The sequence below is a fragment of the Lonchura striata genome, chromosome 4 (genome assembly GCF_046129695.1).
Source record: "Lonchura striata isolate bLonStr1 chromosome 4, bLonStr1.mat, whole genome shotgun sequence".
In the NCBI taxonomy this organism is placed as follows: Eukaryota; Metazoa; Chordata; class Aves; order Passeriformes; family Estrildidae; genus Lonchura; species Lonchura striata.
The window spans coordinates 26350526-26370390 of NC_134606.1; the positions used below are offsets into that span (position 1 = coordinate 26350526).

A 19865-nucleotide genomic window follows, 5' to 3' on the forward strand; every position below is an offset into this window, starting at 1 on the left:
CTTTTTGATAACCTTCAATTGCAATTGCATTTTCTTGCATATTTTGTGCCAAATTATCCTCAGAGCAAATAAATCTCAAAAATTAAATTGGGCTTTAAGAGAGTTCATCCATTTTTCTTTGTTCCTTAATCATAAGAAGATGCAAATCCTGCAGAAGAGAGACAATAACTACTATTTTATACAATAATATGTGTATACGTATGGGCTTACTAATTGAAAATTACTACTCTATCTACCATGAGGAGAAGCTTCATTGTGGTAAAAATTTTTTATATATGCCCTTTAGAAATCCCAGTCTGAACACCTGACTTTGAAACTGCAGTGAACCAGATTCTCTGCCTATTTTATGAGATGATTCTTCCCCTTTGACTTGTTTAGACAAGAAACTGCTGAAAGTGCCTTTTAATATAAAGCAAAGATAGTGGAAATTGTCTACTTCTTCAAATGCACTAGCTTCCCAAAAAAAAAGGCATTTGGGTAAGGTATTTATCAATGTGAGTAAGGTTGGACTGGCCTAAGGCAGGTGTATTTGCTTGTGTGGACAGCATAGCATTTGAAGTCACTAGCATCACACTAGTTTTACTATTTTGGTGTATTGTTTATGATGTTATAAAATGTAGTTTAAAATTTTAAATAAAGAATAAACTCTGCTTGAGATGAAAACTAAGTAGAAACCAAGGAAATAAGATGTTAAGAAAATAAGGTGCTAAGAAAAGGAGGAGAATAATTTGTGACATGCATTTTGAGCAGAATTGGTGGTTTAGGGTAAAGATGACAGTGGCATGTGTGAGTACTTTATTCCCTAGTGGGGGCAGAATAGCAAAGACAAGAAAATCTGAGACTAGTGCAACTCTGGGCCTCCCATAGAGAACCACAGTCCTGCTTTTGAGGAATGAACAGAAATAAAATCCTGTGAAGCACTATGGCAACCATCACCAGGGAGACCATCACAGATCTCAAACATGTTTATCCAGAAGAATTACAAGTCACAGAGTGAGATGATATACTTGGAAATGGTATTTTAAAAGTAAAAACACTGTTACCTGGTAATTGCGGTGGTATGGAAATGTGACACTTTGAGTTCTTAATTAAACAAATCTGTTTTTAAGAGATACTGCAGTGACTATCTCCTAGAAACAGCTAAAGAGCTGTACTTGCAAAATATCAGTACATGAGAGAGCTGGTCATTGTGCAAGAAGGGAAAGCAGACCAACAGTGTCACTATGGTAGATCTGTAAAGATTTTTAAACAAAACAGATCAATTAAACAAATAATAAAAAAATATTTTATGGTCCTATATAAGACAAATACATACTGATATCCAGAGGTCATCATGTTTGTGGGTGCAATGTGGTCCTCAAGGATAGCGTTCAGATGGACTTTGCTCAAGTTTGGCAAAGATTGAAAGCCCAAGGAATGGTGTGCTATGTTTTTGTTTTTATTAAAGAGGGAAATGGGAATTGTTGCATTCTGGTCCTGGTTATACCAATGATCTATCATACTGGGGAATTAATCTACTTGTTCAAGTTTCTATCTTACAAAGGAAGATAGAAGCTTGCTAGTGTTATAAAGATGAGCCAGTTACCACACATGCAAAGTGTTGGTTTATAAAATGCTGTATGTCTCAATTTGTTGGCATTTTTCACAAATGATCCTTTTTTCACCTGCCTTGAAAGCTTTTCACCTATGCTGCCCATGAGTCACCTTGTTTCTCCAGGAGTTTTACAATTTCACATAGTTCTTGTTGGCTCTGTCCACACCCATCTGCAGAGGTATAGAAAAAGACAGTGTTGCCCATTCTTATTGCTGAATTTATGACTGATCCTGTAAGAATAGTAGCAGTCTGTGTAAACGTGTTTCTGAACAAGAGTTTCTGGCTGACAGGCCTGGTTTGAATGTGAAATTGCATTTGCTGGTAGTTGGATGGTTCCAGTTTCCTGTCCCATCTCTCTGGGTATATAAATACCCACAAACCTTTGCAGATGACTCAGTTAATAAAAGATAATATTAAAAGAAATCCAGTGTCCCACAAGCCCCTCAGTCTATACCAGAAATGCCAGCTGGTGCTGCTTGATGACTCCATGGAGAAGGTTGGTGTCCAGGAGCAAGCCTGGGTCACCCTGATATGGCATCTCCATGTCTACTTTTACATTTTGCCAATTGAGAGAGAAAAATCAAGACTGAAACCATCATCACTGATTATCCAGGAGGTATAAAGCACCCTAAATCAGAAAAATATTTCTAATGTTTGAGATTGGAAAGAAACAAGTAACATTTCTGTAGCAGGAGCCTGATTCTGATTTTGAATAACAGAAAGTTGTTTCTGAGTAACATGGAGGACAAAAGGAAAAGACAAAGAAAGATTATCAGAGATATATTCCTTCTTAGTCTCAAATATACTCTCATCTCTGTATTTCATTTTGCACTTTTTTGACCCTGATATTGTCAGTGCAATGTTTACCTCCCATTATGACATCAAACCATTCCTCAATGCTTATGCCTTGGCTTATGCTATAGGAAAGGAGCACTTTGTTCTTCTGCATTCTTTAGTATTATTCTTCACTATTATTGGCAGAAATACACTACTGTCACTCGCACACTGACACAAATTTATTCTTTCAGTGAACATCTTGCCCCAATTAAATTGATCAGTGTGCATTTTATAAAAAAATTTCAAGATAAAATGGATCAAGTCAGTCAAACAACCAAGAAGTCAAATGATTCTTTGCAGCTGATATCTTTAGTTATAGTAGTATTGCATCTTTAACTTCTTTTAAAGGCAATTAATTTTTTTGCAGGCCTGATTTTCTTACCGCTAAACATATAGGCCTTTATGACTGAATTTTCTTGGAGTGGGGAGCCATACAACATTTTTGCCATCTAACTTTTTGTCCTGTTTTCAAAGGTAGAAGAATAGTTGCTTGGTCTGATGTAGGCTGCAGCCACTGTGTGGGTCACAAAAGCACTCTGCAGGGCACCCACATGCTTCCCATTGGGGCAATTGTTTAGTTTCCACTTGTGTCAGCATTTTTCTGCACTTGCAAACCAAAGGCCACATCCTTATGGATCACTTTATTCGAGTGATGAGATATTCAGGTGGTTTTTTTCCCTAGCATATGAAGACTGAGAAAAATAGCATAGCATCTCCTAATGATTCAGTGTAATGTTTTAAAAAGTCAGGGCTTATTTCTAGATGGATGTGGTCATAGTTTTCCCTCTTTAAGTGCATATGCCAATTACAACTCGACTGTACTGCCATATGAATCAGAAGTGCCTACATAGAAACCTGCTGATGTGGGAGTTTCAGGCATGCTTTAGTAAAGAGAAGCTGTGACTCTACCCCAAGTGCGTTTTGGAAGACAATCTCGCGCTCTGTTACAAATAGAAAAAACAACTACCTGCACTAGGTAGCAGCACAGATACTCTTTGCATTATCTATCCATGAAGACAGGTAAGGGAGAATGTTATTTCGCTTTGCATGAGTTCCTGTGAAGGAACAACAGAACTACAGCCACAAGCTTTGTTGCAAAAGTGTAGTTTAGATACTTGGAACTATGTATTCTTGGCAATTATATAATCCATTTTTATAGTGAACTGTATAGGAAGGGGACTGATGAATTTACTATGCAATATATCAAAAATTATGTGTCAAAAATTCTAGGGCTAAGAGTTTCATACAGCAGCTTCCTCACATCCCCAGGGCTGCACATATGAAATCAGAACCATTTGGTTGAGAAAAGACGGCACCAACGAAAGATGGAGTGTGGTTTAGATGTGGTGAGAATCAGTAAGTTTCCACAGCTCTCAGTAGACCTACACTGCAGAGAACCTGGCTCCTTAGATTCCTACATGCCTTTTTGTCAAAGATGACTCTGCTCTTGGAGATGCATGCAGAGTCAGCAAGCTGCTGGAAGCCCTAGAGCAGAAGACACAAGACTAAAAAAGCTGGACTCAACACATGTTAATACTGGAGGGAAATCTCAGGTTTTTAAGTGCCTTCTTCCTTACTCTAAGAGCTAGACAGCACTGATGGAAATGCCTTGATGGAAATTTAACAATTCTCAAACAGGAATTTGTGAGTGTATTCGGTGTCAGACACTTCTGAATTTAGAGGTTTATAATGGAATATAAGGGAAATAAATTGTCCTACCTTTTTAAATAGGCTTCAAACAGTGCAATCTACATATAATCTTATAGCTGTCTGATTATTTCATCTCATGATTTGGTTTGACATATGATGAGTCTGCCAGCTAAATGGGACTGGGCTGTTCAATTTAATGGCTTCCATTGGATCATAAGATTCCACTATAATTAATGGGGAATTATAAGCAATTTAATTCATGAAGAGCAGCAGTGAGCACGCTGAATTTGAACTTAAAGGAGCCATGAGGAGCAAGAAATATTTTTATTAACTTTAAACTTCTGTTAAAATCCTCATGAGATCTATGGTTAGAAAAGAATTACAGAATGTGAATATCTTGATTTTTTTAACGAAATGCTTATTAACCAGTCATAACATTCTCAAATTTAGATAAACAGCTACATTAAAACATAGTGTTTGAGTAAAGCAACTTTTGGCTTATACCTTAAGTTTAGCATCAATTTCATTTAAATAAATGGATGTCTAAGACCAAAAGAGCTTTTCTTCCTTTTTCCCATCTCCAGAACTGGCCAAGTCCAGATCCTCAGCTTTATTAAAGCAGCCTTAATTCAAAATCTATTGTATTCAAAGGAATGTCCCTTTGGATTTCAGAAGAAGCAAAAGCAAGCCATATAAGTGGCTATTATATACTCTTTGCCTATTTTCTAGCCAAAAATTGGAACAGAATATTTTGACTACCCACAAAATTGTTGAAGTATGCTACATTGTTCTAAGTTAATATAAAAATAGCTGAAAGTTGAAAGAATTATATAAAGGATATTCTCATCTTTGCTTGTAAAAGCATTTATACTTATTACCATAATAATTGTCTTCCCACTGCTGTGCTTCCCAGGTCACTTTGGTATTGTTAGTGGTATTAATTAGTGGAACTGCAGCCCTTCTCAGAACCAGGTGACTCTTTACTGGAACAAGAGCAGGTTCACCAGTAGTTTACTGGTGAAACAATCAACCTGAGTAAATATCTCAGGTTCCTACAAGCCAGTGGGAATGGGAAAAAGGAAAAACTGTCTGGGATGTGGAGCCTAAGAAAATGTAGGAATAAGGAGATCTAGGTTTTATTGCCCACATGTCACTGGCATGTTGTGCTACTCCAGTCAAGGACTTTACCTGGATGAACACATGTAAAGGGCTTTATAGACTTGCTCCCTTTCCAGTTCCAAAAGGCATAGAAGCCTTTTTGAAGGGGAAAAAAATAGAGTTAATAAAGGAAATAATGACTACACATTATGTCAGAATCTGTAAAATGTAGGTTTATAACTTAGGTGCACAGTAAACTAAAAATTTTCCTTCTTGATGTGTTGCTATAGCAAATAATAAAAAAAAGATCTTTGGGAGAGATTTTAAGCACCTTAAATGCAAGTGATGTATGTGAAATGAATCATAAAATAATTAAAGAGTAGATGTAGGTTTCAATTTAACTTCTGTTTTCTCTGATATCAGAGACTGGAAATTTTCTTCCATAGAGACAAAATAAATATTGATCAGTGTCTCAGGCAGCAAGGAATCAAAAGAAATGTAGCATGAGAATATTTCAGAGAATTTTTTAAAGCTTTAACACATGCCTTTTTTGAATTCTTTGCTCCCAACACCAGAGAGAGACCTCTGTCAAACAGTCTCCTGACCAAACAGCCTAGAGGGTGTTTTTATTCAAGCTCAGTTGACAGCCAGGGACTAAAAGGGAGTAGAAAAAAATACTGACCTCCAAACCATGCTGTTCCATGATGACCACTCTCCTGGAGCTGATATCTTCTCCAGAAATCTGGCTCTTTTTTGGTTTTTTCTGACTCAGTTTTTTTTTGAAATTGTTCTAGAAAGCACAGGCAAAACTGTCAGAGAGCTTATAACAGCAGGAAATTCATCATGAGCTACCAAGGGCCAAGATCCCCACACTGTATTTGCAAGCACAGTAATGTGCACTTAGTTGAGAGCATTATTATGCATTTTCAATTAACCTGGTTGCTGGCTGTCCTAGACAGTTTTCCAACACAGCATAATAAAAACTGCTCCAGCTGACTTTAGTGAATGCCCCAAAGCACACTGAGTTGTAGCATGCAAAAGGCAAGATTTTTTTTCCCCCATCTGTTCATATGTATCAAATATTGCATGGATGTAATGATGATAATTTAGGCCAGTTGGGAGATATTTAAATAAAGTGCTTTGTTTTGAGTTCATCTTTCCTCAGACCGCATTCATCAGTGCCTGGGTCCACTTTGTCCACTGGCAGTTGGTGTTTTTCTTGAGATACAGAGGGTTTGCTTTGTTGGGCTTTTTATTAAATTCCAGTTTTGGAAGGATGGCAGGTAGGATTTGGAAGAAAAAAAAGCAGTGCTTTTTCACAGGAGGAAAATACAGTTCCATTGTGAATGATTCCAGTGTCAGAATTAATCTGCTGCTAAGGAAATAAATTTTATTTATTTGAAAAATAAAATCATAAATTTCTCCTACTGCACCTCCTTTATTTGAATTGATATCTGTGCTACAGTCCAGAGGAAACAGCAATGGGAAGAGAAGTTTCTGTTGCAAAACAATTGGGTGTGAACACATGGTGTGAAGAATATTTTTTACAAAGTAACAGTGGGATGATATTTGGGTTCTCATTAGCATTGCAGGACAGCACTGAGCATAAGGATGCCCATGCCCTGAAGCTCATGCCTGAGGCAGTCATCCATCTCTCTCAAACAGATTTCCAACCTGAATGCATGATGTTCTTTGTGTGTGAAATTTGTCTATTGACAGAGAAGCAAAGTAAAAGGGGGCGATGTTTTAACTGTTTAGAAAAAAATCCTTGCTACTTAGAAGTTCCTGTGTTGCACACTTATGTTAGTTACCTAATCTGCTGTATCACCCAGAAGGAAGGTGGGCACAAGCTACCCAGTAAATGGATTTGAACCGCATAGCTTGTAAAACTCAGAACAGCAGTGAGGTTATTTGGGTGTGCTGCTTCTAAAAAAAAAGTATTACTTAGGTTTTCACATCAAATTAATAAAACTTGGAACTTGTTTCAGGTCTGGATTTGACAGATCTATGGATTTTCCAAAATTCAGGAATGCTGAGGTGATTAGTAGAAGGTTAAGTAGAAACTGAAGAGTAAAGGCAACACTTGGTAAATGTCCCCAAAAGAAAGGACTAAGTAGAACAAAACATTTTTGTTTTGTGTAGCTGATATGGCTGAAACCAAGGGACAGTGACCTGGTGATGTAAAGTCCTTGACTTCACTTATTTGTTGTGTGACGTGCCTCTTAAGCAGAAAAGCCACCCAGTGAAATGGCTTTGCTTACTTGTTCAAAGAAGCTGAGAAGGTTTTGTAGAGTCCCTTCCTGGCTGTGTGTGTGCTGAGTGTGTGGAGGATGCAAAAGCAAATTATTCTGCTATAGCTGGACACCATAATACAACTAACATTCAGCTAAATGAAGATTTCCCCTAGAAAAGATCTTACATGCTTTTGCCTTTTCTTTGTTTGGTGACCAGTTAAAAGGGTCTGATAGAAAAGGACAGTGGAAATGAGCAGCAGGTTTTTAAACCACCAGCCCATCACAGTGACAGCTGAGGATGGTTCACTTCTGCTTGTTGTATATAGTTTGTTCCAGACTCAAAATGTGGGCTATTTGGAAACCTGATCCCTACGAGCTCTAAATGCCCATGTGGGTGAGGAATTGCCCTTTATAAAGGGAGCACAGCATCTCTTACTCCTCTTCATGGGCATTAACCACTTCCTTCCCAGAACACTGCCATGACTTAGCTGACTCCTCTCCTTTGCAGATATGAAAAATAAGATTAAAATGAAAGTATAAAACCCAAGAGTAAAATCATTCAAGGAAAGAGTTCTAGGAAAAAATATTTCCATAAAAATCCTTGCTTTTTCGCTATTTAACTTTATAAAGCCACTAAAGGGCTGCTTCTTTTGTTTGTTTGTTTGTTTTTGTTTGTTGGCATTCTTTGGTTGATTGGTTGGCTTTTTTGGTATTATCTTATGCTTGTTAGGTCAGTTTTGTTGATACTCATTTATCCATGTAATCATTCCAAGGGCCCAATATAAGTAATAATAAGTAATGCTGTAAATAACATGATAGCATCTTACTAAAGCATACATGGCAAATTATTATGCATAGCAAAATACTTCAGAGGGGAATTAGCTAAGCAAATACATGAAGAATGAGGCAATACACAGTGCATAACCCATTAGCTTAATTCCTATCTGTAAAAAAAGGAACCATAAACTGAGTAAGCTTGGAGAGAAAGTTTCTTTCCCCTGTAAACTTTCATTACTTTCTAAGGAAGTGATCTTTAATGGGTCATTTATTTCATAAGCTGTCTGCAATAGAATTTTCTCCCCTTCCTTTGAAATCACTAGATATAGTCATGGTGAGAGACAGTGTGCTAGACCTGATTTTTACACTGACTTTTGGTGGGCTTATGAGGGAATAAGGGGATATAAAATCCAATAGTACTGACCTTTTAAGACAAATTTGGAGAATATTTTTATCACTGAATTAATTCCTGCCACATCTGCACATTTATTTGTTGTCTTTGTAAAGATCTTCTGCCCACTAGCAGATAACTACTCTTAATATCTACCAATCTCCCTCCTTAAAAGGAGTGCTGCAATTATTAAATGATGATGCCTGAAAAAGGAGGGAAAAAAAATGTGATAACCTAATTATTGTGCATGTTAGAGTAATTTTGGGGGCAACCTCTACTTCTCTGATTTAAACTCCATAGTTCTCTGATATATGTAAATATTGGCTTACTCATTTTCTAGTTGAGAAATAGAGGAAGAGAGAGGTACTTTGTCTCATGACTTCTTGACAGGGATAAGAATGGAAAGCTCAGACTTGCCTATCCAGTCTACAGCCCTTGCTGCTTTCCTGGTCATACTCTCCCAAAGGCTGAGTCCTATGAATGCACTCCATAGTACAGACTAATAATGGTTGCAAAATTCACTGAAGTTGGTGGACTGACATTGCAATCCCTTGGAGAAAGAGCAGATGAGTACTCTTCCATTTAAGGAGAGTTGGAATAGTAGATTATACTGTCCAAAATCACCAGAGTAATAGGAAAAATAATGTAGCTCATATATAATTGCTAATAGGAAATTAAAACCCAACACCCCAATGTGAAGGGTACAAAATGTCACTAGAGGACTGCCACTGGAGGAGGACCTTGGGTTTTTTTTCATTAAGTAATGGTATAATGAATTAAAATTTAACACAGTTTCATGAAAAAAAAATCATCTGGGAGATATGGCTCATTATCATATTACAGGGATTTTGAGTAAAATACCTTTGGATAAATAAAGTTCAGCTGTATTTAGAGCATAATGAAGTAGTTTGTTTTCAGCTCAGTATCTGGAGGTGGGGATTGGCTGCACAAGAGTGAGAGATTCACTATATTAAGGAAATACATTTTCCAGGTACATATCTTTTACAAGTGTCATGACAACTAAACAGAGACACTAAACAGTGAGTCTTTAATCACAGCCATTACCACACCAAACACTGGCTAGGCACAGTTTGTTCTATGCAGTACCACTTATTTTAGGTTAAACTGATTGTCTTTCCTCATCCTTGGGAACTGCATTTGGGAGCAATAAATAAGTATGGATGTGAAACATTGCCATGAAACCAAGCTTTTAATTATTATGAACCATGTTTGCTAAGTCAAAGTAAAAATACATTTTAATATAAATATTGAATACTACCTTAGAGCATGCTAATAATAAAAGTTTGGTTGATTCAATGCTGGTTGAAACAACATGACAGGATAGTGATGCAGAAATATCCCATAAATGTCAATAGTAGAGTTAGCAACCTGTGCTTGAGTATTTAAAAATATCACAGTTGTAAAGGTTAGGGGGAAGAATTCTTTTGGGCTTTGTGCTGTCCTCAAGGCTTATTCTGAGTGTCATGCTGCTGCCTTAATCAACACTGGTCTCTGCCTGAGCTACTCATCTTGCAGAATTAAAACAGTCTGTGACCTCAACTCAGAATACTTTTGTTCATCTGAAAATGTATATCCAGAATTAAGAGGGAGAAATAAACCATAAATAAGTGACATAATCCTTGCTTTACCTAATATTTTCTGCTAGTGTGTGATAATAAGCGAATACTAAGGGACAAAAGAAAACCAACTCATTCCTTGGAAAGTGAAATGCTGTAATGACAAACTTCCTGAGTAACCTCGGCTGCCCCAGTGCATGCCAGTCAAGATGAGCTGCATCAGAGACAGCAAGGCATCAGGTTTTACTGGAACAATGTGCTACAAGGTCTGATCTTTGAACTGCATCCAGTGATGCCTTAAGTTTTAGCTTTTATGTTCTGTAGATCAGTACTGCTTTAGTGTGTATCTCTAAAACTCCATAGCCAGTCAGCAGCTGTTCTCCCATTTTATTTGGACAAAACAATTTCTCTATAGGTCTGAAACTCAAGTACACCTTACTGTCTCAGGCTGTGAAAAACATAAACAAAAAGTGAATTGGGGGGAGCAAACTAGGGGAATGTGATTACATTACCTAAGGCTGTAATTGGACAATTAACCTCTGATATGCAAATAGACCAAACTTCTGTCTGAAAAACTCGTGATTGTTGTCCATCTTGGGTGCAGTCTCTGCCAGACTCCTGCACTGCCCAAGGTGTACCTCGTGAAGGCCTTTCAATAAATGCCTACCTTTATCCTTTAACTCTGTCTAGCCTCTTCTAGGTAGCCTCTCTGGGCATCACCAGAAATGAAGAGGTCATCAAGGTAGCTACTGAGGAGCTGGTGAAAATATTCCTACAGTTCAACTATTCTAGCTGAGTGGTGGCCAGATTCAGCCAAGGTTGAAGTTATCTAAAATATATACGGATTTTGGTACACATTACACAATTTCTACAATTTTCACCAAATTAACAATTTACTTGACTATCAGGTGAACTACCTTGAGGATGAAAAATGCTTCATAAATGACAGCGAGAATTACATGATTTGTGAATAAATAAAATTCATGGTTTTATTTGTGCTCCTGAAACTTGTTTTCAAAGAGCAGAGATAATCACACATTCAGTAATAGCAGTAGTAGTTCTCCAGTGTTTACAGTGTTCCACACATTACTACGTCTTACAGCTCCACAGAAAACAGCTCTGCACACCAGAATTTTAGGAGGATGCTATAAGACACTTATTCCAGATTCTGTTATTACTAATCCCACTCATAAGATGCAAACCTACCTGGATCTTCTATACAGCTATAGTAAAGTGATTGATATTAAAATTTGCTCTCTAAGCATTTGTGATGTCTGATTTGCAATATTGGGTGACATCTGTATCTTCTGTTTTGACATCTTTGGTTCTGCTCTGTACATCACATGAATATTTTTTCTCATATTTGTGTCAAATGAAATCCAAAAGGTGTTTCACTCTGTTTTATTCCAAATTTCATTCAGCATTGACCTCTTTATTCTACTCTTGCAGATTTGGAAAAAAGTCTTTATCAGCCTCCACCTCTTGACTTTTGTTTCATCTTGGTAGGTCTCTCCAGGCATCCTGGGACAACCTGCAAACTCCAGGGTGTTGACTCCTTTGCTGTTTCTGTGTTCATGGTGAGATGAAATGCACTACTAGCAGTAGGTTAAGTGTTTGTGACTGGTTAAACTCTGCACTGTGCAATGAGGGTGAATGAAATTTAACAAGGCAATGGAGTGATCTCAAAGTATTTGTGAAAAAATTAATAAAAAGTTTTTTTCAGAACAGCTAATTAAAATGTCCTGTTACCATATATGTGTGTGTATCTATGTATTGAAAATTACTGTCCTATTTTTCTTCTTTAAGGATTGGTACTAGAATTTTAAGTTGCACACAAGCATTCAAGGCAATTGATATCTTTAGAAATATGGAACCTAGTTTTCCATGTCATGTATTCAGTCATATCTAATAAATATCTTTTGAAATCTAGTGACTACATCTAAATGAGTAACCTTACAATTTTCTCCTACCATATCTGACTTTTCAATTCAGATTAAATTATATTTTTAGTATTTCTCCGGTTATCTAGTGTACAGAACATAACCCAGTCTAATATAAAAGGATTAATCTAATTAATACAAAAGAGTAAGGAACAGAGATACAGGTAAACATCATGCAGCTTCTAGGAAGGTGCATTTCTGAAGTGAGAGAAATTCTAGTGGAGTCCATGTACAGTGATTATGAATCCTGCCATTGGAAACTTTTTCTTAGTTTCTTTATTGTGCACCATAAATTCTATTTCATCAAAATGTTTTAAAAGAATGGTTTTGTGAAATTTATTTCAGTCATCTCCTGTGTTTTAAATTTCTGTCTCCATCCTGCAGTCAAATGCTTATATCCCAATAACCCAGAAATAAATTTAAAAGTACTTCAAATATATTTAATTTGAAAGGAAACATGTACTGTAAGATATGAGGTGTTTTCCAGCCCAGTCTTTGATAGTCTGTTGTCCCATAACTCTTACATAAATCTTAGTGTGTTAGCTATAAATACAACATGCAGTTTGACAGCTATGTTTGATTTCAGTTCCCTAAATGATTATGAAGGAATAAAGAGAATCCATTTAGACAGGAGCAAGAAACTCCAGCCTTTTATTTACCTCACTTTTGAGCATGTAAATTGTGTTTGTTAATGAACAACTAAAGGAAAATCAGCAGACAACAGAAATCTTTCAACTCTTTGACAAAATCTTAGACCTCATTAGCAAAATCCTTTTCCACTCCATTAGTCACAGGTAAAATCCCAGGCTAAAAGGGCTCATTGTTCCCTGATATAAAAGGTAGCTCAGTTCTGGCTGATTTTTATTCACTTCAGTTTTAGCTGAAACACTGAAGCTCAGAAACATTGACAAGGTCAGTAGTGTGCTTTACTGGGTACAGCTCAGACATGCAATTGTATGTATATTCTACCAAAACAACTCAGAAACTGCTTGCAAAACTTGTTCTTTTAAGATGCAATCAGCCCATGTGGTGAAATATTCTCTGAAGTAACTTAAAATGTGTTGATCATATTAAGTGAAATAAAATGCAAGCATCAGTTGTCTTGTCATCTGTAAGAACACAGGCATCTGATGTTCAGAAGCATGTTGTGTAACAAGCAACATCAATACTCAATATGGCTCCAGCTGAAGTCAAAGCAAATTGAATGGAAGTGAGATCAGCTAGGGAGTTTATTTTATGTAAAATATAAACATGTTAACAGGAGAAAATACTGTTTTCTTATGTTACAACCTTAATAACCAACATGATTTTTATCTTACAGTTCTGCAGGTGTGCAGGTTTCAATTACATGTACATGATAATTAAAAAGAGCAGATATGCATCTGTACACATACACTGAGTATTGTACGCTGTACTAGAAATCCAGTATTTGTATGAGTCCCCAGTTGTGTGCCTCATAATTCTGGTACCTCTTATTCCATTTAAAAAACTAGCACAAAATTTAAGTAGTTTTATTATGATTACATCATTATGACAAGCTAGAGAGGGACTATATATTTACAGACAGATACACATATTCAAACCCTCTGAAAACAACTGACCCTTTCCATATTTCATCCTCTTCTCTTTCTTCTTCCTGCTACCCTACATTCATATTTATACAGGATGTGGTATCTTTACTCCTAAAGCATCATGATAAATTATGGAGCTTGTGTCAGGTCTTTTTTAATGAAAGCCACTGAGACTAGAAAATTGTCTCCAGGAAAACCATTGGCACCTGTAACATGGCTGCCCTAATGTTGCTCTTGCTGTTAGAATGAGAGTTGAGAGAGGACGAGGAAACAATTTAGTATGTGGCCAGAGTCTGGTGTGGGGTATTTCAAACATGAACACCATTGCAAATACAAAGCCAAGGTAAAAACTCAGCCTCTCCAAGGAATGTATATCTATGCATGAGATTTTGGGGAGTGGGGACAGAGGGGTTGCAAATACTCATTACTCATCTACTGCAGCAAGCAACATGCCTTGGTGAACTGCAAGATGTCTTCATGAAGGCCTCAGTCCTGCCACTTTGGAACACTATGAGAAGGGTCAGGATTATCTAGAGGAAGGAGGTTACGAAGCTGCATGTTAGTCCTGCTTCTCCTATAGACCTACTGTGCTACCACAGACAACTGGCTTACTGTTTCATATTCTTACATACAGTGAAGTTGCCACCTGCAACAGCCTTCATCAGAAGCATTAGGCTGTTAAATTGACTGCAGTGAATAGCACATACAAGTTAATTTATTTTACATAGTACAATAGTCCCAGTCTCAATAACCAAATGAAACAGAATTCATTAAAGAATTATAGCAAGAGATCATGAATAAAGGGAGTTAATTGCAGTTTCATATTAAATCAGTCAGGCAAAGCCAGCAACCAAACCTCCTAGAGGGTTAAGAATCATTAGTATGTAAAACGGTGTGGGTTTATCCAGATGGTCCCATCAGGTGGGCACATACCTCCTGATAGGTGTTATTTGACCCTGCATGCAAAAGAACTGTGTTATCTGAATAAATCTTGTAGACAGGTTCTAGCAATCTCTTTGAAGTAATGCATATAACAGAAAATAAATTAAATGGTTGTCTATCAAGCCTGGCCAAGGGCTATTTACATAGTAAGGGCCATGTTAAATTGAGAATACCTCAGTATCAGAACAGATAGAAAAGGAAAAAGTTCTGGTCTTTTCATTGATCAAAGAAAATACAATATCTAAAGCACTAGGAATAACCCTGCATTAACAACACAGAAAGTCACTGGCTTTCTGATACGGACACCACAGATGCTGTCCTCTAAAAACCATCATTTTACACAAGCACTTATCTCACTTCATTATCTCTTTGCTTTTTATTGGCCCAAGTGAAGAGAAGAAAGATGAAAAAATTTGTTCTGCTAGCCAGCACACACACAGTAGCCAAGAATAATTGTGGCTCCTTAGATTATTCACAGTTGAGACCAAACAGAGCGCTGATAAAATGGCAAAGAGAACAATACCTGTATTACCAGCTGACTAACAGCTGACTCTGCGTCTGGTAAAAGAGAATTCTCCTGTAAAAACTGGAACTTTTCTAAATTCTAGTAATTAATAACCATGTCACAGGTTGAAGTATTGCAGTCATCCTCAGACGGGTTAGCAAGCAGAGAGCACAAGAGGTTGTGAAATGTGCAGAGTGCATCTTGTCAAGTACACACTGATGTGTGTAGCAGACACATAGTAAATGCTCTGCCCTTTTTATACATGAACAAATATATATGAAAATGTTTGAGCTTTCCAATTTTACAACTCAGCCAGGACTACAAGCCTGAAAATGGAAAATGCGTTGTAACTAGAGATATTGGATCACAAGCAAACAGCAGCAAAAGCAGTAAGACAAAGGCAAAATATTAAGCTGGTTGGAATTTCACAAGATTGACATTGTTGCTTAAAGTGCTTGGGTTGATTACATTTTTAAAAAACTACATAAAAATTAAAGCAAAACAAATAGTATTAACCACATAAGTTATTATACAAATACAGTAACAGACCAACAAAAGAAAAATAAATTAAAACAAACCCTTCTAAACAATACTAGCAAAGAACAGGTACATAGCCCAAACTTGCTGAAATTTCTAGTATTCATTCAGCTGCAAGACACTGCTGACAACTATCAGCCACATGGAGCAAAAAAGAGATAAAACAAGAAGGGTCTGCTGTTGAGAGGCATCAAATCACTGGCAGCTGCAAGTTGTCAGCTTAGGTGCCAACTACATGATGTTGGAACAGAAGAGTGATTGAAATGTAATGTCTGAAGATAAAAGGTTGTGGTAGCACTTTAGGACCAATCATGTAAAGTGAATTTCAGTAGAATTTTGCTAGGTCTTAATGTTTATACTAAACCTGACAAGAAAACTCCTGCCTCTTTGTTTTCTTTACTCCAACTGCTAAAGGAACAAGACTTTTCATACATAATCTAGCACTCTGAGGTAATGAAATTGTTAAATATTATTGACAGGAGTAATTTTGTGACTGAATTTCAAAAAGGAGTTCTGTTTCATTGGTATGGTTTTTCCATCACTCCACTCTTCTAGCTTCCTCTGCTATGTCCCCACATTGGAAATTCTATGAAATCCCAACAGCCTGTTCTTGGGAATATAAAAGCTGAGTTCTGAGCTCATCCTCTAAGGTAACTCATTCATCAGCACTGCAGTGCTGTGGAAACAGCACAAGACAAAAAATGGTTTCTTTTTCTAAGTAGAGAACATAGTATTTATAAATGGACAGGGCATCACAGGAACAGCATAGGAAACAACTGGAAAACTCCAATTGTTAGACCTAATATACCTGGAACCTGACATCATAAAATGTAGTCATTTTAGGGAAGCACAGAATAGTATTAGAGGTTTGCGCTACCATTTTGTTTTCTAGCTGCTAGCTAAAAAGCTTTTATTTCTTAGATATTTTTCCATTCTTTCATAAGGGACTAGAAATCTATGCTTAAGCATAAGAGAAAAGGAATTATGCTTTATTTAACCAACTGAAATACTTTACACCATATGATTGTTCCTGTGGGGATCCCAGTCTTGCAAAACTTGAGTGAATGTGCTTAATTTGATGAAGAACAGTTCCTCTGCCTAGACTGGTACTATTCATACAGCTGTGACAGCTTCTGGACTGAAGCCAAGGCATCCAGCCCACTGGAGGCTGGATCCAATTTATAGAATTGTCACCACAACTTTGTTAATCAAAAGAAAATGCTCCCTAGTTTAGCCAGTGTTAATATGAAGTGTGTATTCCACAGTGCTTCAGAGCTGATGTCAGACTACTGATGCTGGACTGGTGTGATACTAGTGCTGTGATCTGTCCATGGGTTGGCATGAAAAATGCTTTTTCATACTTTATGAAACAGCTTATTCTAGTAATTTTCCTCTCAATAACTTACTGCAATGATCTGCATATTTTACAATCTAAAGCTGTCTTGCAGTGGAGAAAAACAGAGATTATTATCCTGTAGTTTAGCATTTAAATATTAATTCAAACTATTAACATTTTAAAAACCAATTTTCATAGAGATCTATTGAAATAAGGAAAATGTTTCCTAAAATTGAACTGATTTAAAAATTATTTTTATGAAAAATTACTTTTCATATAAACATGAGCCCTGAAGATTAAAATGATACCTTAAGAATATATGTTTTTTATGAATCTTTTAATGTCTTTGAATGTTCAGTAGTAAACTGCTAAATACAGACCTTTGGACCAGCAGTGATTAATGCTGATCTAGAAAGTGATTTTATTCACAGTGAGGAAACCTTACCCATTTTAAAAGACCAGTAATTTTTATATTTTTATACAGAAATTCTCAATGTTTATAAATAAATCAATTGAAGAGGGGTTTGCAAGTTTAACTTTTCAGTGGAAAATCTCCCAGGTCTCAGTGGGAGTTGAAGCCTGCTGTAAGATGTCTATCTTCTGTATTAGAGACAGAACATTTCATTCTAACACCAATAAAAGAATAAGAGCTTCATCCTAATTATGCTTGTCTTGAGCCTGCATACCAGCCTTCATTCATGTGAGTGATCTCTGTAGACCACTACTCTCATTCAATTAAGTCCTCTAAGGTTACATTCTACATCTGTTTTCTTGCATCAGTAAAATTACATGATAAATCACAAATAATCTTAGCTGAAAAGTCAACTTCTGTTTCTCATTCAGTGTAAAGTGCTACATTGCCTTTGTTTACAAAATGGCCATTGATAAATCCAACTGAACTTCAGATGATATTACAGTAGAAGCTACTTAATTTTCACCAATATTTCACAAAAGGCATTTCACATTCACAGTAGAGTACAATGAAAAACATTACTATCTTTTCTACAGAAGACTAAAATGAGACGTAGCTGCGCTTCAAAAGCCACTTCTTGAAAGGGAGTGTTGGCCATAAAGTGTCAGGCAGGCTTCTTAGAAAAAAAGGACAAAAATCAATACAGTCTGATAAATAGATAATGAGCAAATAAAATGTAACAGGTAGAAGTAAATTTTGTGAGATGAGAATAATTCCTCATAAATACTAGATCCAACTATCAGTCCCCATGAAGACAAGAAGAGTGCTTTTGCTGTTTGATGTCATTGGAATAGGACTTTGGCTGCTGAAGTTCAAGAATTATATAATGGGGTGAAAGTGTCAAACAGAAGATGGTAGTTACCTAGCATGACCACTGACTCAAGCCACTATCAATTCTTTCTCAAACCCTATTGATAGTTTCTTCTACTTTTATTCTTTGCCAAATTCAGGTATTCAGGTGAATTCAGAAATTTTATAAGCCATTGCACAACAAGTGCCAGCCAAATTAATCCAGGAAAATCACAAACTAATTATTTTGCACTAATTTTGAAATCAAGCACTCCAGATCCCTATCTGTTTCTGTGATGACAAAACTCTGTCAAATATAACCAAAATGTTAAGGATGATATATACATGATAACATGTACATTAGTGGTTGCTATTTATCACGTTTCTAAGAAATGGACTCTGTCTTGAGAAATGAAAATGGGACCTACAGATATTTAGAAAATTTTAGGAGTTATGCCTTATGTACAAACAATGCTTATTTAAAAGGACTGGATAATTTCAGTCCTGATGGATATGTTACATGTGAGCAGTGTTGCAATCTTTGCAAACACAATCCAAGTAAACAATCTATATAATTTTAACAAAAATGTAAGATCAATCTTTATAAAAGCAATTTATCTCTGTATCATATGTGTGATCTTACTCCCTTTATTCCAGTGCTCTGTAAGTTCTGAAATCTCACCTCATCTGTACTATCTCATAACAAAGTGACTGAACATACAGGATTACTTAGTTCCAGTGTAATTTAAATCCCTCTATGCAAATTTTAGGTCTGTGGTTACACATTGAAAGTTTTTAATAACCAAAATTGAAATGATCTTGGAAGAATATCTTTTCTGCAGCAGAGTAACATATAAAAAAATCCCCTATTATACAACCATAATTCAAATTGTCATGAAATTGATTTTTTTTCTTACACTTAAAGGGGGTAAGTATATGTCAGGATGTATTTAAAGGAATGCTTTGTAAATCAACACACTCCAAAACCATCTAGAAAGTTTAAAATAATTTTGCCCTAAATGTAATGAACACTTTCATATAAAATACTACTCTAGCTGGATTGGGTTTAACAGTTGACATCCAAATCTTTTTATCTGTAAATGTTAGTCCATATAAATTCCACTAAAATCTTGTTTCAATTAGCTCTTCAATCAGACTTAAAAACTACAAACAGGCCCCCCCCTCCCCCCCAATCTATAACAAAGTTCTGAATGTCAAGAATGGACAGTTATAGTCAACATCACAGAAACCATTGAATAGGAGACAGTGAGCGTTGTTCAACCATCCGAGATGTGATCTGTGTAAAAGTCAGTTCAGGGGAGACATCACCTTCCTTTGCCTGCAGCATCCTTGTGCACAATCATCACAGTTTGCCAAGTCACTCTCTTGACTGATAGAATAAAATATAGCCAGACTCTGAATTTTTTGATATATCAGAGGTCAGACCATAGAATTCTTCAATAGCTTGAGCATCTATTTTCTGCAAAAAAAAAAATTTTTTAATATGCCGTTAGATAAAACAAATACCAAACACAGATTAAATGACTGCATGAACAGAAAAGGCAAATTCAGTTATTTGTTCAGAGGCAACAATTAGCAAATTGTCTTTGCAATT

At 36.4% G+C, this 19865-nt stretch overlaps 1 protein-coding gene across 1 annotated transcript in view; it reads right to left on the bottom strand.

Moving 5' to 3' along the window:
* Positions 1 to 13309: 13309 nt before the first annotated feature.
* USP46 (ubiquitin specific peptidase 46) overlaps positions 13310 to 19865 on the bottom strand; it is a 33587-nt gene continuing 27031 nt past the window's right edge. Inside the window, exon 9 of the mRNA XM_021528765.3 lies at positions 13310 to 19730. Coding sequence (XP_021384440.1) covers positions 19629 to 19730 — 102 coding nt within the window. The 3' untranslated portion in view covers positions 13310 to 19628. The remainder of the gene's footprint in view (positions 19731 to 19865) is intronic.